This window comes from Psittacula echo, assembly GCF_963264785.1.
Source record: "Psittacula echo genome assembly, chromosome: 2".
Lineage (NCBI taxonomy): Eukaryota > Metazoa > Chordata > Aves > Psittaciformes > Psittacidae > Psittacula > Psittacula echo.
The window spans coordinates 109,864,382-109,887,810 of NC_137737.1; the positions used below are offsets into that span (position 1 = coordinate 109,864,382).

At 39.2% G+C, this 23,429-nt stretch overlaps 1 protein-coding gene across 3 annotated transcripts in view; it reads right to left on the reverse strand.

Moving 5' to 3' along the window:
• SMCHD1 (structural maintenance of chromosomes flexible hinge domain containing 1) overlaps positions 1-23,429 on the reverse strand; it is a 71,888-nt gene that overhangs the window by 46,635 nt on the left and 1,824 nt on the right. For all 3 annotated transcript variants that reach the window (XM_080609826.1, XM_080609825.1, XM_080609824.1), the window contains exons 2-8: positions 8,875-8,950; positions 8,252-8,413; positions 5,809-5,891; positions 5,575-5,705; positions 3,580-3,694; positions 3,322-3,441; positions 1,237-1,403 (exon numbers count right to left, since the gene is read on the reverse strand). In XM_080609826.1, the coding sequence (XP_080465952.1) occupies positions 1,237-1,403; positions 3,322-3,441; positions 3,580-3,694; positions 5,575-5,705; positions 5,809-5,891; positions 8,252-8,413; positions 8,875-8,950 (854 nt within the window). The remainder of the gene's footprint in view (positions 1-1,236; positions 1,404-3,321; positions 3,442-3,579; positions 3,695-5,574; positions 5,706-5,808; positions 5,892-8,251; positions 8,414-8,874; positions 8,951-23,429) is intronic.

Here is a 23,429-nt window from a genome sequence, read left to right on the forward strand (position 1 = left end):
TAAAACATAATTATTTTGGGGGTTCATCTCCCTTCCCTCCACTTCAAAGCATATCAAACAATATGAGGGTTGTGCTGTAGGCCATTAAAGCAGAATGAAACTGGTATGCATGTATGGCACAAGGTGTGGCAGAAAGGTATGTGGAGGTGTTCAAGCATTACACTGAAATAGTGATGCAGAACTGCATATCACTGGGAAGCTAAACCTGATTGGTTTTACTGTAACAGCTACAAGGCATATACTTGTATAACTGCATCTGGGTTTCATCTCGAATAAAGGCATTTCTTTCCCTTCAAGAGATCACTGGAATGAAATAACACACACCTAAGAGGGTGTTCACCACCTTCTTAGGTGTGTGTTATCTAAGGTATCTTAGATAACTAAGACCTAATGGACCCAAGTTATCTATCAAGATACCAATCACGGTATCTATCTAGAAGTACCCCTATATTTTCATGAGGTTAAAAATGTTTTCAGCCACAAGTTCTTACATGTAACACTGAATTACTTTCATATAATAAGGTATTATCTAATCCTTACATTAATCCTCACATTAATCCTCATATTATCTATTACTATTAGATTGCAGGTAACGGCAAAGTAAAATTGGATCTTGAAAATAAAGATCTATGGTTTGCCAGATTTTAACATTAGGCTATGATTTCACAGTTCAGTTTACACTGACAGATGATCTTACCAGATAATCCCATACAATTCACAGATACCACAGATATCTCCAGGCTCTGCAAGCCCACTGATGATACCACTTTAGTATTGAGTGGATAGTATCATATATTGTTCTCCCTCCTAAACTGGGAGGAAGCAGCAGCTTTTTTGTTGTTGTTGTTTAAAAACAAAACTAAAACCAACCCAAACCCTGTAAATACAAACAAAACTAGATATCAAGGTTATGAGTGCAGCTATCAGAAAAGTAACTTATCACATTATTAATAATCAGAGATGTAACTTTTACATTAATAGAATTATTAAATTGGATATGATTATAACAACAACAACGTGACATTGAAACTGATGTTTGTTTAGATGGGGGGCCCCCATTCAGTTTCTGTAAAACCAGTTAGCTAGGAAGACTAATTGTGGCATCAAAATATATACATATCAAGAGCCTCAACAGGACTAAACCCAACGGCCAAATACGAAAAGGCAGTAATTCATCATTATCTGACTTTGTTAGCAGTCCACTTTTAAATCAAATCTTTAAAATCAACAACTTACGCCAGCTGCCTTGTCCAAAGATGAAAGTAGTTTTTCAAGTACTGCATGTGATCTGGCTGTACACCTGTAATGACAACTGCTGTGAAACTCTCTTTATCCCTTTCTTCTGATATTAGATTATGAAGAAATCTTTCATCATCACTTGTGATATGAGTAGAGTCAGATGGCTACAAAAAAGTAAAATAATAAGAGCAGTAATGTAAACTGAATTTCCGAATTCCCACCAGCTTTGAAAGGGATTAAAAAAACCCACAACAGGAAAATAATACAGAACACACGATGCCAAGTATTACAAGGATTAATGCTTAAAATGAAAGCTTACAAATTAAAATCAACAAACTAAGAATCTGACACCCCTGATCAAGTCCATTTTCAAGTCACTTTCATCACAGCATTTGAAGTGCTCAGCCTAGAAATGTATTTAATCATGTTTAATGTGGCATCGTGTGATACCCATGTGCACTGCAGGCTATTTTTCAATACTATAAAGAGACAAATTCACACATTTAATTTCATATTGATATGGCCTAGCTATTTCCATGATTTGTAAAAATTTCCTAGACTCAAGTTGCCTATTCGTTATCTTCACGTCAATTCTATTACTTGAGTACTTCACATCATCTCTTCCCTCCTGGATATTTTATTTTTTTTATTTTATTATTTTTATTTTATTTTTAATTTATTTATTTATTATTATTTTATTATTTTTTACCTCTAATAGAACTTTACATGCAAGTGTTTGGGTCTTTTTAAACTGTGTCAGCTTAACTTTCATTTTGTATTACTACCACATCTTTTCAAACAATTGATTGCACCACTTCCTTGAATTCTTTAGTAGTAGCTATGCATCTCTATCAGCTAGTTTCCTCTGGCTAACGTGTTAGCTTACTTGCTACTTTTCTCTCTCCCATCCTCCCTTTATAATATCAAATGGGGAGGGAAAGCATTAGTGCCCTCTATATAAAACCCAATATTTTGTCTATTATATTATATTTTATCTCTATTCCCATCTCTATTACCTTCTCTACCATCTCTATTCCCATCTCTATTACCTTCTCTACCATCTCTATTCCCATCTCTATTACCTTCTCTACCATCTCTATTACCTTCTCTACCATCTCTATTCCCATCTCTATTACCTTCTCTGCCATCTCTATTCCCATCTCTATTACCTTCTCTGTCATCTCTATGCCCATCTCAATTACCTTCTCTACCACCTCTACCTTCCCATCTCAACCTTCCCATCTCTATAATTATTAAAAATAAAACTCCTATTTCTGATGATTCACTCTTTGTCACAATTCACTGAGCCAAGACTGGCATAATAAAAACCTTATTTTACCACCTGTTCCTTTCACCCATACAAAAAGCCAAGAACACTGATATTACCCACAAGATATGCCCTATAATCAAGGTCTGATTACCTCATTATACACAGCACCCACTTACATTCCCATCTGCACTTTTTGCTATATCTTTGCCTTTATCTCCTTGCTCGAAAATGTCCAAAGGACAGTTCTTTCCAGTCTTCTTCCTTATCTTACAGCTTTTCACTTAACCTTTTATTCTTCATGAAAACAATCAGGACTGTTCATTTTCGTTTAAACTAAACAGTTCATTTCTTTTACGAAATTAGTGAAGATTTGTGAAACCACTGGGTTTTGTTGATCTGGCTGGACTTTCCCCAATATGCCAGTTAGTTCCTCTACATAAGCACAGCTTGTTTCTCTAATTTATCCTTTACTAATTCACAGAACAGACATTTTTCTTTAGGTTTCACACATGAAAAAACAGCTGCTGTTGTTAGAAATGTATTTTAAAATATTTTTTGTAACCTGATACATCAAATTATACGGCATTTCTGTCCTTCAAACTGAAAAGAGAAAAAAGGATCACATACAAATAAAGCCTTATGATATAGTTTATTCAAGTTTCCCATTGCTTCCTTTTGTACTTTACATTTGCAAACGTTTCAGTAAGACAAAGATAGCCCTAGACACGTAGTACAAGAATATTACAAAGTGAAACCATATTAACCCGGGAAATGCTTTCAATTAAAAAAGAGAAAGTAGGAAAGCTATTTACCTTTCTGTTTTGAATGTATCCGCTATATATTGCTTCTTTGTTTTTCTCCTTCTTTTCAAAATCCTCTTTAGAAAGGACAAGTTCATGAACATCCTGAGACTCTGCAGGTTTGCTTATCATCTGATTGTATTAAAGAAACAGTATTTAAAAGCAAAATAAGATTTAAAATTAACATAAAATAGTTTAAGTCTGGGATTAAAAGCTAGGATAGTATGATCATGTAAAAATGCTTTAAAATAAAGATTGACATTTACTTACTCTGGCAGACTGTCCAATGAAGAACACTGCTTGTTTGCCTCCAACTCCAAAATATGAGATGTCACTATTCAAACTACGAGGCACTGGCAAAGGGCGCACATAACCTGAATGATCACTGAGAGTAAAAGTGCCTTTAATACATTTACTCAAAACAAAAGTAATTTTAAAAAAATAAACTTCTGATCTAAACAGCTTGTATTAATTTCTTCTTATAGTCACTGTTAAAAATTCCTTTATGTTAAACCTATTATAATGGCAACACTTGATATATGTGCCTAAAATTCTTGATGTGATCTTTTTAAAAGGATGGTGACTGAGAAACTCTTTTCCCAAGTTATCTTATGAGACATTTCTGTCCTTCTAGCAAACCAGATCTTATTCAGTCATACAAGTTCAACTTTTTCATCTGACTCTTTTGCTTATTATGATCTATGTACACTGTTTTTAAACTGAAGTTCAGATGAAAGAGAGGAAAATATCTGGCAGGTAGAATCTGATAGAAAAAGAAACTATTACTATGAAAACTGTTTTCCAGTGACAACTCTGCAACAGGGACATAGTCAACAGGTCTGTGTGACAAGTACAGTAATTATGCACAGTTTTAATGGTAGAAGGTAAAAAGGCAAATCCCTCAACGCTCTCCCTTTGACCATGGCAAGATAATGCAAAGCCGCTGCAAAAGAAAATTGTTTACAAAACAGAAAGCTCATCTTTCTGACATCATCCTTTCACAGAAATACTTCTGAGCCAAAATGGGAAATAATGCCAACCATTATTGGAAAGACTATATATGCCATCAGCAATTAAATTCCATGTCTTTTAAATCAGCTTTGATAGACAAACAGTTTTACCTAGTTTAAGCAAACAGTAGGACAAACATCTGCTTTTAAATCGTAGCAGCCCCAAATGAAAACAAGGTGTAGATGGTATCCTGGTATAATTTACAGCTATGCTCCCATTAATGGTATCAACCCACTTTTAAAACCTGTAGCTTAAAAATACTATACATTTTTACTGTTACTAAATTCACCTACAGCAATAAAAAAGCTCTGAATCTTTTTTACAAATGACTAGATGACCCAGAATCACTATTTATGCCATTATCTCCAGTTGTTCGATATTAGTGATTCTATTTGAGGATGCTTCCAATGCAAAAAGCCCCTCCTCAGCTATACTATTCCTTTGTCCCATTACTTTTTACTCTAGTTTCTCATAGACAAATTAGTTACACGCATATGTATCTAGGCTGTGATTCTCATCTTGACATTGACTGTCCTAGATTTAAAGTATTTAAAACAGTGACTGAAGCTCAAGAACTGTACAGAACTGCTTTTCTGGAATTTTGTACACTAAGGTTAAACCTGGCCGTGCACATGGAAGATCTCTTGAGAAGAGAACAGATTCAAAACTGTAAAATTAATTCGTCTAGGTAGCAAAACCCACCATAAACCTCTACTTTCTTCTTTAAATGCAGACCATTTCAAAAGAACTCCTTCAAAAACTACAGTCATCTTCAGGTATAATATTACATTAAATGATACACAACTAAGATACAAAACAAAACAAAAACCACAAAAAAAAAAACCAAATGAAGAAAAAAACCACTAAACAAAATCTCTGTATCCATTAGTCTAGTAGCGTAACAGACATAAAATGCATTACTAATGAACTACTAAAAGGTTTTCAGGTAATAAATGAAAACACTGTAAAAAACCTCTGCAGAACATAGAATGTGCGTAAGCATATGTAGGCAGTCAAAGACAGTGTAGAAAAAGCCACAAGAATAAAAACCTCAACATTCTCACAGTATCATAAGAGCAGTTTTGTGTTATGAAGCTTCTCTATTTCCTGCCTACAAAAAGTAGGTGTCTATTTATTTGTAATCACAGAATGACAGATTTCAGCTGTTGTTATAGAGATGTATCTTAAAAATTATATTCTGTGAACCTTCACAGAGTCTGCTAGTTGTTGTAAAAATGATCAAAACGTTCTAACCTTTCGAAGTCACCTTGTCTTGTAAACTTTGACAACCTATACACAGCCCAGTTGTTAAGCTGTTTAGAAGTCATTCCTCTTCCATTATCAATCACAGCAACAGCTGATTTTCCTTGGGATTCATCAAATAACTGTTTTTTGGGAAAAGAAACAATAAACAAAAACCAAGGAGCACCAGAAAAAAAAAAGATAATGCAAACTATACCTGAAGAAAGTATCATATTTCTATCTTACCAATTTTATCTGTATGCTCCGAATACCAGTATTTCGGGATGTAGCTGACAGAGAATTGTCAATCAACTCAGCAAGGGCAAATGCTAAAGAAATAGAAGAAAAATAAACCTATGAAAATCTTGTTCTCAAAAGACAGCACTCAGAAAACAGGCACACACAGAGTAGTTTCTTCTGAGCAATTCCCAAAATTACAGACAAGAGCTAAGCACTATCAGAACCATCAAAATTATATCACATCTTGACTTAAAAAAGAAAGAAACAACCAAACCAAAACAAACAACGTGTACCTATACTGTTATGATTTGTTTCATCATTGAACCTGTTGATGTAAGAATAGAATTATTGGAAGTACCTATGACCAGTGATGAACTAACAGACTCCTTACCACAAGACAAACTTCTTTTCCATGATTAGGAACGAATTTGATTCATATGAAAGCGTCAAGCAGGTAAAAAACTGACTCTGACTTGTAAAAAATACAGAGGAAGAATGAACTCATTGAAAAAACTAAATGGATACGTTGTACAACTTCCAAATTACGAAGTTATTTGTTTACTAAAACAATACAAAGAAAACTGTAAAAATGGTTAAATAATTTAGTGAATGGTAAATACAACCAAAATTTTATCAGTTACATGGCAATACACACCAGAAATAGCCAGCCAAACTACTCACACAAGTTTGTGTTTCTAAACATTAAAAATACTTGGAGCCCTTATCTAATGAAAGTTACGACTACTTGACTTTAGTGAAAAATTGCATTTAAGTTAGGCCAATGGCGTCAATCTGGAAAAATACATCAAGTTTGGAGTAATTCACTCCAACTGATCAGCCCTAGTGAATAGATATTTCCATTCAGTCTCTGATAAAATTTCATTTGCAACGTTCTTCAGAATGCTACAGTGTAAATTACACTGGCCATCCGCTGCGTATTAGTATCATACAGCAAAACTGAAGCATGTGCCATTTTCCCTCGAGTTGTTTTCGAAGTATAAAAACAGTTCTCAGTTCCTTTGCAAACTTCTTCACTGCTAACAAGAGTTGAGCACCAGTTATGTCATCTATCCTTACTACTCCATACCAAAGAACAGTGACCCTTCATCAAAACTTGAAACCGGTTAGGCATGTCCTTAAGAGATGTTCTAAAAAAGGAGCATCAGCTGCAGTGCACTTACACATGCTCAAAAATTGCTATTTGCTCTAATAAGTCAATTCCAGTACATAATAAACAAAAGTAGACAGTCTAATATAGCTGTTCTGCAAATGTCAATTATGGATGTGTTGCAGAATTGCACAATTACTCTACTAGGGTCTCAAAGAGTGAGATTTAGTAGCACATGAGTTAAAAATATGCCAGTAATGTCATTACAGAAGAAGATCTAAAGGTTATTCTGTTCATAATCTTGATCACTGTAGTGTCTTTGGGATTGAAGAGTTATGACAAGAAGTAGTACCAGAACTTTTGGGACATTTTAAAGGTTTTTGCGGTAGCAATATGAACACATGCAGTACACTCGGAGCAGGAATCATCCTTTTCCCTTTGTCAACTATTACAGAGTACAGATAAGACCAAGAATTGACTTAAATGCATATGAAAAGTTTCTCACAAACACCTGAAGCTTGTTCACTGACAGGACAAGGGGTAACGGGTTAAATTTAAACAGGGGAAGTTTAGATTGGATATAAGGAAGAAATTCCTTACTGTTAGGGTGGTGAGGCACTGGAATGGGTTGCCCAGGGAGGTTGTGAATGCTCCATCCCTGGCGGTGTTCAAGGCCAGGCTGGATGAGGCCTTGGGTGACATGGTTTAGTGTGAGGTGTCCCTGCCCATGGCAGGGAACTAGATGATTGTAAGGTCCTTTCCAACCCTACCTATTCTATGATTCTATAATGATGATTTAAAGCACCCTAGCAAAGCTGCTTTAGCAGTAATATGACAGAGGAAAATGTAAGAATTTACTTTTCCCTTAGTAAAGTTTGCTTTAATACTAAAAAAATCAGCAAACTTCAAAAGACAACATTGACATACTATATTTAAATCATTTTTCTGTCTCATAAATAAATATGCTTCAGGCTTTTGGGCAAGAGTTTGCAGGGAGAGAAAACAGAAAATCTATGTTGATGATACTGCCAGATGGGCGCAAACAAAAGTTTCAAATACTTCAAAACTAGAGCAAGTTGTCAAAAAATGTTGTTATCTACGCCCACAGACACTGACAGACATAATCAAAATCTTTTCTTCTCCTGTTTCAATTATTTTCCTCCTGTTCCAATACTTCTGGAACACAAACCTATCAAAGATGCTGCTATATTTCACATTCAAGCCACATTGTAAAAGGCAGTATATTCATCTGTGGAAGGCTGATTTGACCTGGATACAAAATCTCTGAGTAATACAACATATAAACATAATTTACACAAGATGATTTTGGCAAGTACTTACGCAAAGGATTTTGCCCTTCACTGGCATAGTACTCATACATGCCACTTTTGACAAGGGTATCGTAGTGAGGCAGGAAGTCAATCCGCTCCTTGGTTGCTGAAAGCAGCATTTGATCAACTGACTGTAGCAAATATAAAGTAATTCCATCTCCAACAAGTTCGCCTGCAGAGAAGATGAAACACAAAGTATATTGAAGAGCACTGCATCAGGCAACTTCTGCTCTCAAAACTAGTACAGGTTTAGTCACAAGTGTTCTCTGTATTTTCTTAGGTATCGACTGCTCAGCATCCTAGCAACAGCATGTAATTTAAAATCCTTTCACTTTTCCAAGCTTACTAATGCAAGTTTTTCTCAGGCAATAGGTATTTACACGACATTTTTTCATACCATTTACAGAACTTATGACAAAAGATTGAAGATCACCTTGTATAACTGTCATCATACTAATGAGTAGTTGTTAAAAACTTGCTTGTAAAACTCAATTTTGTAACAATTCTTGGCAAACTACTATAGGATTTATGCTTCCAGTTAATTATTGCATGTCACAGAGTATAAACAATCATGCAGTCTTTGCAATGAATAGAAGAAACAGCTATATTTATTTTCCTATCTTAGATACTTACTGAAATTGTCTTCTGTAATTTCCTTCCTGCTCGTTGTGGTGATAACAAAGTTTTCATCATCAGCTATGCCAAATGCCTACAAAATTTGCAGGTTATTCAGTTATGATAACTAAGGACTCCATAAAATACCCAGATAAATAAACAGAACCCACAAAGTAAACTAGTGGTCTTTGCCACAAACTACTGGGAAGTGACCAAACATTTTTCTCATATTAATTCACAACAGTTTAATTCCAGAACTTAACTTCATTTGCTTTCTCAACTTAGCCAAAACTGTCTGTACTCAAGTAGTTTGGATTTTTACCTGCCTAAAATATGTTCTAATGAGCAACAGAAATTTTGCGCAGGAGGAACTGTCTTACCGGTAATCACCTTGAAGGCTGAGAAACAAGGCTGAACAGCTCTATTACAGACTATGCAACTACAACAGCAACAGTCATGATCTAAAGGGTGTTCCACATTTAATTGCACCCTTTTGAGACATTAAACCAACCAATTATTTCTTAATGTTGGATACATACTAATGTTTCTGCTCTTCAAGTATATCATACATTAAGAAACAAACAAACAAAAAAAAAAAAAAAAAAGAAAAAATAATTGAGATTTCTTTTAGAAAATTCTTTACCGTTAAACCACTGAAGTGTATTCTTCTGAACCTAAATGATCGTGGCTGCATTGCTACCTCCAACTTCTGAACATATTTCTGTAGCTTTGGACTTTCTATCCTGTTTTCCACATAGACCATAGACTCATATGCCTCTACATCCATCCTCACTAATCTCTTTCTCAAAATGATAAATTAAATATCTGTATTTTCTTCTGCCTTTCCAGGTCTTTGAAACTCAAAAGTCAACTCAAATCCTGTTTGACTCCAACAATCCCGTCAGTCCTGCAGTCATGACTCCTACAGGTGCTTTCTGCACATTCAGTCAGATTCTCCCCTGAAACTCTTGCATTCCCGTAGCAGCTTGCCCTCATCAGTTCCCATACCTCTTTTCTTTCCATCCCTTGTATTCAGACTCACAAAACTATTTTTAAAACACTGCTTAAGCTTTTGTTAGAAGCCTGCTTTCACCCTTTCAGTTCCCTTCTCCCTAGTTGCAACTATGGTAAAGACACAGTTAGCATCCATCAGCAAAACCATTAAGTTTCTCACAGCACCTGGTACAACTGAAACAAATGAAGATGACATTAAGAGATTGATGGCCAGGCTTAGAGGTCTGGAGTAATTATTACTTTTTAACTCTTTTATGGTCAGATCTCTTCAACTTAGCCTTTCACATTACATGCATTACTACATCACAAACCCGTGCAGGAAAAAAATAAATGAATACTCAGAGCAAGGAAAATAGGCAGCAGAAAATCTGGATACTATAAACCTAACCTCCTACTGCGCCATTCAAGTTTAATGGCTATTACAGAATAACTGGAGTGTTTTACTTTTGAAAGCACAGATAAGCATCTTTTCCCTTCAGGTATAATTACAGCTTCCCTGTTTTCTCTACCTCCAAGAAAGCTCTTCTGCTCTCAAAACCTTACATACAGTGCAGCATCTACTTTAAAGGCAGAAAGAAGTCGGTTAGGATGCCTGCACACGAAGTGCCTGCACAAGACTGCAGCCTGCTAACTGAGCAGGGGCAGCCTCATCCTTCCAGCTCTCTCCTGGATTCCAGGAGTGAGCCTTAACTAAGCCAACTACAACAGCCTCGCAGGCAGATCTACACCTGCCTTTCCTCTGGTGAGCTCAGCACTACAGTATCTACAGGCAGCAGGTCCATTCCATGTCACTTAGAGATAAGTTACTGAGTACGTTCATGGACCAAGTATGGCAGTCCTAGATGCAGATAAACACTTTTTTCTTGTCTGTGTCTGAATTTAAGAGGCTGCATCCTTTGTAAACTTAGGCAAATCTAAAAAATTTCTCAGTTTGAAAATACCACTTTCATGTCATGTCCCACAACATCATTGTGTCTAAACTGGAGAGACACATATTTGATGGACAGACCACCACCTGCATAAATAATTGGCTGGATGGCTGCGTGCACAGTGTTTTAGTCAACAGCTCAATGTTCACATGGAGACCAGCAAAGTGGTGTCCCTCAGGGATTGGTGTTGGTACCAGTCTTGTTCAACATCCATATCAGCGGTGTGGAGAGTGGGATTTAGCGCGTTCTCAGCAAGTTTGCAGATGACACCAAGCCGTGTGGTTCGGTTGATAAACTGGAGGGAAGGAATGCCATCCACAGGGACCTTGACATGCTTGTGAGATGGGCTGATGCCAACCTTATGAAGTTTAACCATGACAAGTGCAATCCCAGGCACACCTACAGGTTGGGCAGAGAAGAGATTGAGAGCAGCCCTGCGGAGGACTTGAGGGTGTTGGTTGATGAAAAAATGAACATGAGACGGCTTCAGTGTGTGCTCGCAGCCCAGAAAGCCAACCGTACCCTGGGCTGCATCAAAAGAAGGGCCAACCCAGGTGTAGGACCTTGCACTTGGCATGGTTGAACTTCATAACGCTGTCATCAGCCCACCTCACAAGTGTGTCAAGGTCCCACTGGACGGAATTCCTTCCCTCCGGCGTATCAACCGAACCACACAGCTTGGTGTCATTGGCAAACTCGCTGAGGGTGCACTCAATCCCACTGTCCATGTCACCGACAAAGATGTTGAACAAGACCGGTCCCAACACCAATCCCTGAGGGACACCACTCGTTACCGGTCTCCAGTCGGACATGGAGCCATTGACCACAACTCGTTGCGTGCGGACATCCAGCCAGTTCTTTATCCACCAAGTGGTCCATCTATCAAATTGATGTCTCTCCAATTTAGAGACAAGGATGTCGTGTGGGACAGTGTTGAATGCTTTGCAGAGGCCCAGGTAGATGACATCAACTGCCCTACCTCTGTTCATCTGTTCCGTAGCCCCATCATAGAAGGCCACCAAATTGGTCAGGCAGGATTTCCCTTAGTGAAGCCATGCTGGCTGTCACCAAACACCTCCTTGTTTTTCATGTGCCTTAGCATGCCTTCCAGGAGAATCTGCTCCAAGAGTTTGCCAGGCACAGAGGTGAGACTGACTGGTCTCTAATTCCCTGGGTCATCCATTTTCCCCTTCTTGAAAATGGGGGTTATATTTCCCTTTTTCCAGTTGTTGGGAACTTCACCTGACTGCCATGGTTTTTCAAATATGATGGACAGTGGCTTAGCAACTTCATTTGCCAGCTTCTTCAGGACCCGCGGATGGATTTCATCAGGTCCCATGGACTTGTGTACATTCAGGTTCTTAAGATTGTCTTGAACCAGATTTTCTCCTTCAGTGATCCTAAGGTTTTCATTCTCACAGTCCCTGTGTCTGCCTTCCAAGACTTGGGTGGTGTGGTCAGAGCATTTGCCAATGAAGACTGAGGCAAAGAAGTCATTAAGAACCTCAGCCTTCTCCAAATCCTGGGTAGTCAGTTATCTTGATAGCTTCTGGAGAGGGCCCATATTGTCCCTAGTCTGTCTTTTATTTGCAATGTACCTATAGAATCCCTTCCTATTATCTTTAACATTCCTAGCCAAGTTTAATTCTAACTGGGCCTTAGCTTTCCTAACCTGGTCCCTAGCTTCCCGGACAACATCCCTGCATTCTTCCCAGGCTGCCTGTCCTTGCTTTCACCTTTTATAAGCCTCTTTTTTCCCCCCTCTAAGTTTCCTCAGCAACTCCTTATCCATCCAGGGGGGTCTGCTGGCCCTCCTGCTGCACTTCTTTCTAGTCAGGATGCAACAGTCCTGAGCTTGTAATCATGATCTAGCTTTTGTCATCATCAAAATTTTGAAGAGCACAACAGAATCACTATTCTCAGAAACAGCCACTGCACATTCACAATGAAAGCATGTCTGGAGGTTAAAAACAGCTAAACAGAAAGCTTTTAACTTTTTTTTTTTTTAAATAAAAAAGTAAAAACTTTGGGGGGAAAAAAACCAAACCAGAGACAAGCTCCAAATTAATCCACAATCTAGGGGAAAAAAACCCAAAAGTTATGTTCTTTAAAAGGAGAAACACATGAAAAGACAAGGATTCCTAAATTGTTGGTTATATATGATCACTACATACAAATGTAAAAGTCAAAACATAACAAGGACAAACAGTTATATACATACAAAGGAGAAAAAAGAGGCCACCTAAAAAGTATAGATTATATAAATGAACCAAATTTTGAATATGCTGGGAAAACAATCATAGCTGTTCGCTAACAGCCATTTATAGTGTTTGCTAAGCCACACTTTGGGGTGTACTGAGTGTACACTCCAGGGTTTTGGTGTCAGAGAGGTATAGGGGGGACCAGTGCAGGAGGAGCCCATGAATTGTCCTGAGCAAGTCATAGCCAGTCCCTGATGCGTCTCAGACTGATGGAAACAAGTCACTGCGTGCCAAAATTTCACCCAAAATGGCACATGGTGTTTCTGCTCAAGCATATTGGTGAAGAAATAGAGGAGATACACGAGAAGCAACAGAGGAACATAGATGGCTCCAAAGCTGCTGGGGCCCAAGACGCATCCATGTCAGGGAACTTCCCCTGTCCTCCTACCCACACAGGGCTGTGGCCTGTGGCCAATCCAGCAGAAACCAGTGAAGAGTACAGAGGAGGAGCAGCAGCAGAGAGAAACCTTGGGTATGGCCCTGACCTTTCCCACCTCCTGTTGCCTCACCAAAGGAATTTAGATGGACTGAGCTTTGTGCACAGTGAGAACAAAGGAAGCTTAGCCTAGGAATGGGGGAAGAGATGTACGACAAAAGATGAGCTTGCAGAAGATTAGAGAAGGGGGAAGCAAGGCATTTCCCTTAGTGTTTATCTAATTGCCTCTCCCCTCCCCATCCCCAATAATCAAAAGGTTGTCTTAATTGGCAGTAATTAACAAAAATTCCATGAGACAAACCTGTTTTGCCCACAGCAGGATGTCAGCCATTATACCTACGAAATTATACAAAAGCCAAAAGAAATGCATTCTTTATAAAGAGGCCCAGTCTGGAGCACTGCCTATGTTTCCTGATAAATAAAGCTAGTATCTCTCTATTTGTTGGTGGATGTTTATGGCATGAGATTAATATAATGCTAAAAGGTAAGAGTCTGAAATAGCTAAACGAATACCAGACACCCAAGAAGCTTCCAGGAGAGCATTTTACAAGTACAATATATGACAGTGTAAATGACCTGTGATATCTCTAAGCCTTAAATCTGAATCAAGAAGCAAGGTTCAATTTATATACTTGATGCAGTCATCATTTTCTTCATAGACTAAAAAATACCCAACCAGACAACAACAACAAAACAATTAAAAAACCCCAACCTCAAAACAAAACAGAAGCCCACAAATCACAAACAACTCTAGCAGATAAGACTCCTTCAGAAAGGCCTCAGTCTCTTCTCTTTCACATATCAGCACATAAGCACTAGTGCCAATTTGGCTATTGGATCCAAACATGTACCGAGTCTTACCTTGCCACTAAGCCAGCTAGAACACTTAATGTGAAGTCAACATAGATTTTACCTCTAAATTTACGATTTGTCTTAGAAAGGGTGTTCAACAACCAAATGTTCAACTCTGTGTCTATACCACCGGAACTTGCGGTAACGCTGATGCGTTGAAGTGGTAAGTAAAGGAGAAATACTGTATATGCAGAATCACTGGTCTGCTTCCAGTGGTCCTCCAGTCTGTTACCATAAAATAGTAATTACTGGTGTTGACTTTTCAAACTGAAGCAATGGAATAGTCTCACACATGATAGATGTAAAACAGTGAAACTGAAACTATAATATCATTAGAGAAAACATCTGACCCCTTATAGTCCAAAGTTTTCCAACATAAACAGTTGTTTCCTACAATAAACAACTTTCATACCTTTAAAATGGTCTGTCTCCTCCTAAGGTACCTCTTCCCACTGGGCAGATGCATAAGAATGATGTGAAGAACTGGCCTCAGATCTTGGTTGGCAATGTAGCCAGGGATAACAGAGACATAACAGCCACACAGCCACCTTCCACAGTGTGGCACCTAGCCCAGAAATAATCTGGCAAACAGAATTGTATTACCAATGCAAACCTTTCCAAGGGGACCTGAACTTTTCCAGTTAAATGTAAAGAAATCTGTCAATGGCATTTTCAATACTGTCCTTTACAGCTGCTCATTTTCACAAAACTTATCTACGTACCTCAGCTACCTGATGTGACAAAAAGCAATACAACTTTGAGTATTTCACATTGATCCAACAGCTGCTTTGCAGGATTCTTGTTGAAGAATCTAAAAAAGGAACCTAAATACCACATCCAAACTGATAGGTTTGTAGCCTTCTGTAACTTTGCATGTGATTAACTGAATGTCCCATGCTATTTGCCAATTTATCACCCAAAAGATGTGCACTTATCCGTTAGCTATCCCACTTTATGCCACATTAAAAAGAATTATTAGTCCAAATTGAGAGAAATCTCTTAGATCCACACTGTCCCACACAACATCCTTGTCTCTAAATTGGAGAGACATCAATTTGATGGATGGATCACTCGGTGGATAAAGAACTGGCTGGATGGCCGCACGCAGAGTTGTGGTCAATGGCTCAATGTCCACATGGAGACCAGTAACGAGTGGTGTCCCTCAGGGATGGGTATTGGTACCAGTCTTGTTCAACATCTTCGTCAGTGACATGGACAGTGGGATTGAGTGCGCCCTCAGCAAGTTTGCCGGTGACATCAAGCTGTGTGGTTCGGTTGATACACTGGAGGGAAGGAATTCCATCCAGAGGGACCTCGACACGCTTGTGAGGTGGGCTGATGCCAACCTAATGAAGTTTAACCATGCCAAGTGCAAGGTCCTACACCTGGGTCAGAGCAATCCCAGGCACAGCTACAGGTTGGGCAGAGAAGAGATTCAGAGCAGCCCTGCGGAGAAGGACTTGGGGGTGTTGGTCAATGAAAAAATGAACATGAGCCAGCTTCAGTGTGCACTCGCAGCCCAGAAAGCCAACCGTATCCTGGGCTGCATCAAAAGGAGCGTGACCAGCAGGTCGAAGGAGGTCATCCTGCCCCTCTACTCTGCTCTCGTGAGACCTCACTTGGAGTATTGTGTGCAGTTCTGGTGTCCTCAACATAAAAAGGACATGGAACTGTTGGAACAAGTCCAGAGGAGGTCCACGAGGATGATCAGGGGACTGGAGCACCTCCCATATGAAGACAGGCTGAGAAAGTTGGGGCTGTTCAGCCTGGAGAAGAGAAGGCTGCGTGGAGACCTCATAGCAGCCTTCCAGTATCTGAAGGGGGCCTATAAGGATGCTGGGGAGGGAGTCTTCATCAGGGACTGTAGTGATGTCTTAGTGACTGTAGTAGCATAAGGAGTAACAGGTTAAAACATAAACGGGGAAGTTTAGATTGGATATAAGGAAAAAGTTCTTTACTGTGAGGGCAGCGAGGCACTGGAATGGGTTGCCCAAAGAAGCTGCGAATGCTCCATCCCTGGTGATGTTCAAGGCTGGGCTGGACAGGGCCCTGGGTGACATGGTTTAGTGCAAGGTGCCTATGCCCATGCCAGGAGGGTTGGAACTAGATGATCTTAAGGTCGTTTCCAGCCCTAACTATTCTATGATTCTATGATCTATGATTCTATGGCTAAAACTATAATACACATTTATGGAAAATTATTTTATTCTCAAATCAGAGATTTTCAAACCAAGAAGTGTCAGTAGTACTTATGGATACCAAGATATTTGTATCACCTCTTTCAATTACTCACACAACTAGATAGTATTAAGGTCATTCATACAAATTAGCAAATACAAAATCTAAGATATAAATAGATTAACTGGAGACAAAGACCTTGCTGGAAGTAACTGAGAACAACTGTATGCAACTCGTAAGAGTGATGATCAAATAAGCTTTTCCAGTTCACTGTTGGGTCAGCTAGTCTTATCACGACAACAGACTGCTGCTGAGGGTATGGTACTGAGCCCTCATGGTAGCAGACCATCTTTAATCATAATCTGAATGAGCTTTCATAATGTCAGAACACAAACATGTATTACCATTGAACACCAACAGAAAGGGGATCCAAAAGTCTCTAGAAAGGCAGTTGCATTCAAAAAAGATAGAAATTATTTCTAAACATTTCTTGGAGCTCAAAGCGAAGAGTTGCATATTATGGAAATACACGAACACCCAGTAGCGCTTATCTTCTGGGCAGATGGTCACTAGATGCAACCTACAGACAGAATCAGGAGTGAACTCTAGGGTTCTGAAATAGTTTCCAACCAAAGGTACCTTTATCTAAAGAGTGAATTACAGAAGACAGCATTTGCAGAACTTGAAGTGCCTTGTCCTCTGTCCCAGTTGGAAGTTTCACTACTTTCAGAAGTTCAGCTGATACACTTCTAAATATTTACAAAGAAAGGTGTGAAGAAGTGAACAAATGGTTCAACAGAAACACTAAGAACATTGCTGCCTATCACAAGATCCAGTAACAGAACATTTTATGTGGTATCTTAAAGCTGTATCATCATTTTGGTAGAAAAAGAGAAAGAGAAGAGAGAAAAATTGCACAACAGAAGCTTTCTACAGGAGCCACACATACAAATCTATGGAATCTTGCCCAGAACAATGAGTTAACTCAGACAAATTTTCAAGACTTACAAGATTTAACAAGTGGAAAGAATTTATGCAAAGAGCATTCTGTCATTAATAGACTTCCTCAGAGTCTACTCAAATATAGTAACTTTCATCAGACCTTCACAAGCCTTTGTGTCTAACAGCACAACCACAAATATTAATGAGTACAGCTATCAATCAAAATTTGGACATCGACTCCATCCAGCTTCCATCATGAAAATACTTTGTATGACATCACTTTTTAAAGGAACAAGAATTGAAAAGCCAATCTTCAAAAGCAAAAACATACTTTGTCACATCTAAGAAGCTACACCTGGATAACTAATGCTAGAGGAATGCAAATACTCTGCACACGACAGCACTCAAATTTGTGCACGAACTTAAAAACCACACATCTTTCCAATCAGTCAACACACAGTAAGGCAGTACCCAAGTGCACAAAGGTATGCAGACTGCATCCTTCTTCCCACTGAAATGTCAGTGGCAAAGTTGCTATGCACAAGCATTTCAGTAAAACCTGAAATACAATATGACGGGTTTCGAAAAAACTCATGAGATTGTTGCATTTTATATTTATCTTAACAGCATCAACAGTTTCTTTAAAAATGAAGGAAAAACTGGTTTGTGTGTGCCTACTATGTTTAAAATACATCTATTTTTAGTTTCTGATTACACAGGATCTTGAAAAATGAAAAAATGAACATAGGTTTTATAGTACAAAAATATAATAATTGTTAAGACGGATAGATTTCATCACTAAGAAGTACTTTCATTAAGCAAATTTATTAGAACAACATCTTTAATACTTTTTAAATACATTTAAGAGTTACCCTCTGATGATATAAACAGCAGAAGTTATTAATATTTTTTCACTAATCACAAATAATTTCATTATACGTTATTTATGAGGCTTTGATAAGCAGTCACAAAAATCCCTCCCAAACCCAAGCACTTATTTTTTTAGTTTCCACCACATCTATGCTTCTTCTTCATACTCCCTTTTAATTAATGCCTTTTTTGTCCCTTAGCTTATTGATACATATCACGAAACTTCTGTGCAGTTTTCAGCACAGATACCTTTCTGCTTTAAAAGCAGCATGACCTCTCTGTAAATGCCTGGGAAGGATTCCTGCCAGCTTAGCCACCAACTGAAGTGCTCCAGCTTCACTGTGTACCCGGACAACATGAGCAAGAGATCTATGATTACTGCCGACAAAGTTTAGCTCCATTCTGCTCATTGCAGGTAAGTATCTTCCAATTATACTCTAAACATCAGGACAAATAGTGGGGCATACAGCTAATAGAAGACAAGAGGAAGGTGTACAAGCAATAGTACTCCCAAGAAACACAGAACTGTTCAGGTTGGAAGGGTCCTCCGGAGATCATCCAGTTCAACCCCCCTGCCAAGGCAGGGCCACCTACAGCAGGTTACACAGGAACACATCCAGGTGGGTTTTGGATGTCTCCAGAGAGGGAGACTCCACAACCTCCCTGGGCAGCCTGTTCCAACATAAATTCATATTATGAATTTATGCCAACATAAAAAAGTTCTTCCTCATGTCGAGGTGAAACTTCTTGTGTTTTAGTTTATAGCCATTGCTCCTCGTTCTGTCGCTGGGCATCACTGAAAAGAGTCTGGCACCATCCTCTGAGATATTTATATGCATTAATGAGATCCTCTCTCAGTCTTCTCTAGACTTAAAAGGCCCAGCTCCTGCAACCTCTCCTCGTAAGAGGAGATGTTCCAGACCCCTGATCATCCTTGTGGCCCTCTGCCGGACCTTCTCCAGTAGCTCCTTGTCTTTCTTGTACTGAGGAGCCCAGAACTGGACACAGTACTCCAGATGTCAGGGAGTGAGATGTCAGGCCAGTACCAGGGAGGATAACCTCACTTACCAGGGTCAGTAGAGGGGGAAGATCACCTAGCTTGACGTGCTGGCCACACTCCTCCCAATGCACCCCAGGATACTATTGGCCCTCCTGGCTCATAGTCAACTTGTCATCCACTGGTACTCCCAGATCCTTCTCAGCTGAACTGCTCTCCAGTAGGTCAGACTCCAACCTGTACTAGTACTTGGGGTGCTTCCTTCCCAGATGAAGTACTCTACACTTGTCCTTGTTGAACCTCATTAAGATTCTCTCCTCCCAATTTCCCAGCCTATAAAGGTCCCATTGAATGGCAGTGCAGCCTCCTGGTGTATCAGCCACTCCCGCAGCTTCCCATTCATCAGCAAACTCAAGCCCTTCATCCATGTCACTGATAAAGAAGTTGAATAAGACTTAATGCAGTATTGATCTCTGGGGAACACCACTGACTAAAGGTCTCAAACTGGATTCTACTCTGCGGATCATGACCCTCTGAGCTCTGCCATTCAGTCAGCTTTTGATCTACCTCACTGTCCATTCATATAACCCACATTTCCTAAGCTTACCCAAAAGGATATAGGGAGATAGTATCAAAAGCCTTGCTGAAATCAAGGTAGGTAATATCTGCTGCTCTCTCCTCATCGACCCATCCTGCCACGTCATCATAGAAAGCTATCAGATTGATCATACAAGATTTACCCTTGGTGAATACATGCTCTCCAATCCTGATGACCTTCGTCTCTTTTACATGTTTGGTGATGACCTCCAGAATGACCTGCTCCATCATCTTTCCAGGGATGGAGGTGAGGCTGACTAACTGGTAGTTTCCCACGTCCTCTTTCTTGCCCTTTCTGAAGATGAAAGTAACACTGGCCTTCCTCTAACCACTGGGCATCTCTCCTGTTCTCCATGATTTTTCAAAGATGATGGAGAGTGGCAGAGCAACAACATCTGACAACTCCTTCAGCACCCATGGGTGCATGCCATCAAGGCCAATGGATTTATGGGTGTTACATCTGTCTAGCCTATCCCTAACTTAAGAAGAAATGAAATTCCGTATTTAATTTACTTATTCACCTTAATATTTCATGGTTCTGGGGACTGAAATTACATGACTGCTCCACATATGCTCGACAGTGCTCAAGTGGAATAATCAAGCTAACAGATAATTTTTAATTAAGAGGTTTCTGCTTTACAATTGATCACTGCAAGGAAGAAAATGAAGACTATATCTGCTCCAGCTTCTTTTAAAATAAAAATTAAAATCTTTCAATCTTTCCCCTTACACACATTCAGAACTAGAGGCTAATTCATAAGTTTATAAAGTCACATCCAACCACACTGTCAGGTGTTAATTTGTTGCTACGGGAAAGTAAAAAAAAACCCAGAAAACCAAAAAAACAAAAACAAAAAAACCCCAGTGTCATCAAATATTTGCTTCAAAAAACCTCAAAAGTTTCAAAAATTAACAAAGAATGTTTTAATAATAATGGAGGATTTTTTTTGGTTGTTTTTTAATAGAGAAAACATGGATTCTCTCCTAAATTGACCTCCTGAGTAGCCAAATCTCTTGTCTCACGAATCAGTTGTTTTGCTACACAAACAGGAAGATGCTCACCTTCGCTCTGCATTATGAAAAAAAAAGTAAGCCCCAGAAGAAGCGGCCTAAGCCCAGGCCTCCAGGCATTCAAGTATTTTCAACTCTGAATCATCAAATACTACAATCAGGTTTAATTTCATTTTCAAAATTTACAATCTCTTTTGACTCCTACGTACCCAGTTATATCCAGAGGAATTCTCTTATATTACAGGAAGCTGTGCACAGCAGAAATAGTTCCAACAGCTTAACATTTCTGGCACCCTTTGCAGATATTACCACCCCCACAGCCCAGCTGGCAGACTGGGAAATGTATGTGCACCTTAGCTGCTACAGTAGAATCATAGAATAGTTAGGGTTGGAAAGGACCTTAAGATCATCTAGGTCCAACCCCCCTGCTACAGGCAGGAACACCTCACACTAAACCGTGTCACCCAAGGCTCTGTCCAGCCTGGCCTTGAACACCACCAGAGATGGAGCATTCACAACTTCCCTGGGCAACCCATTCCAGTGCCTCGCTGCCCTCACAGTAAAGAACTTCTTCCTTATATCCAATCTAAACTTCCCATGTTTAAGTTTGAACCTGTTTAAGCTTGAATCATTTTAAGTTTGAACCCGTTCAAGTTTGAATCATTCAGTCACACAACAAACTGTCAATGGAAGCCATTTTAAAGCTGAGCCTGTGTTGAGGTTGAGCCACCGTACAGGATACCCATGGAAACAGCACGGCTAGGTACGTGATGTTTACCTGATCACGCACTCTAATACCTTTAACTGGAGAAAAGTAAATACAACATTCCATTTCATCTTAGTCTGAACAATTCAAAACCAGCTTATCAAACAAATATTTCAGAACTTTCATTACTTCCCTGACATGTTTTCAGCACCATGTACTGGGGAAAGCCTGTCCTTCACCTTATTCCTGAAAGTAGTTGCAACTTTCAAGATGCCAGAAGTCTGGCACTTCGGAGTACAACACTCATGGAAATACAAACAATGCACAAAGCCCCCAGAGGCACTGAGATGCCAGAAAACTCTTCCAGAAGCCTAATGAGAACCCGTACACTGTTGGTATAGAAGACATGTGACATCAAACTTCCTGGACCTCAGCCTGTGCAGCTTTCACTGGGCCAGCATTTACTGGTCACATCAAACCATCTGTTTTAGCCCGCTTTCAGAGTTTAGATATACCATATGTAAGATAAAGAAATCTTCAAGGTGCGAAGAGTCACCACACTGAAATTAGTTGTGACAGAGGCATCTCTAATTTGCAGGCAGTCAATGCATTGGAAAAGGCATTCTCTCTCTAAGAGAAGGATCATTTGAGGTTCTTGCTACACAAGTTTGTAAGAGCACTAACTCTATTACCCTTAATACCCCAAAAGAGCCACCAAGACTGCTGACAAGGATTATGGTGTTGATGCAGTAAGAAACCGTACTTGACAATTTTACTTTCACAGGCGCCGAATCCAAACACAGCAAGTTCTGCTGTGTAGCACCAGACTTTTCATATGCTATGTTGTATATCTGAGCAGCCTGCCTAATGGTGCTGAAGTAGCAACTTCATAATGTCAATACAGTTTTAAGATAAGAACCCCCTGAGGCTGTTTGTACCCAAGATACGTCACATCTTGTGATGATGGCTTATTTCTGTACTAGATTGCAAATATGCCAAAAGCTCTGTGAACTAATGAACACCGTGAGGACGCATGGAAACAGAAGTTGCTGGAGCATGCAGCATATATATAAAAAGCCATGAAGACGAAGACTTCCTTGACTGTAACAAATTGAAAATTAGTGTTAACCTCAATCCAGCAATTAATTACCAAAGTTAAGAAACAAAGACGGGTTAATCATTAACATATTTGCTCTGAATACTGAAAATATGAAGCATCCTTGTGAGCCATCCAGTAGGTACAATTGAAATGGGATCCATTAAGACAACTCTTGAAGGAAATCACAGAATACTCATTACTATTCATAGGAGATATGAACCCCTATGATGCTCCATTAAAGAGGAAGTTGGTTCATAGAATCATAGAATCACAATCATAGAATCATATCATATCATAGAATCACATATGATAATTCATAGAATCATAGAATCACATGATTCTATGATTACTCCTAGGAGGTATGAACCCCTACAATGATGCCCCACTAAAGAGGAAGTTGGCTCTTAGAAGGCCATGAACCCACTCCACTAGCTTCTCTGAATGTTACACTACGTAAAGCGTACAGATTTCTGTATTCCATTCAGTTGCTTGTTTCTTCTAGTCTTCTGAACTTTAGGGGCACTGATCAGATCAAAGGATGTGCTAACATTCCATAGCCAAGTTACTGCTGAGTTGCAGCACCTGGAGTAGCGGCAGTACAGATTCACTACATCTAATAGAGTACGAACATTCTGTTTTGAACACTGAAGTGGGAGACCACTGAGGCAGGAGAACTGTGCA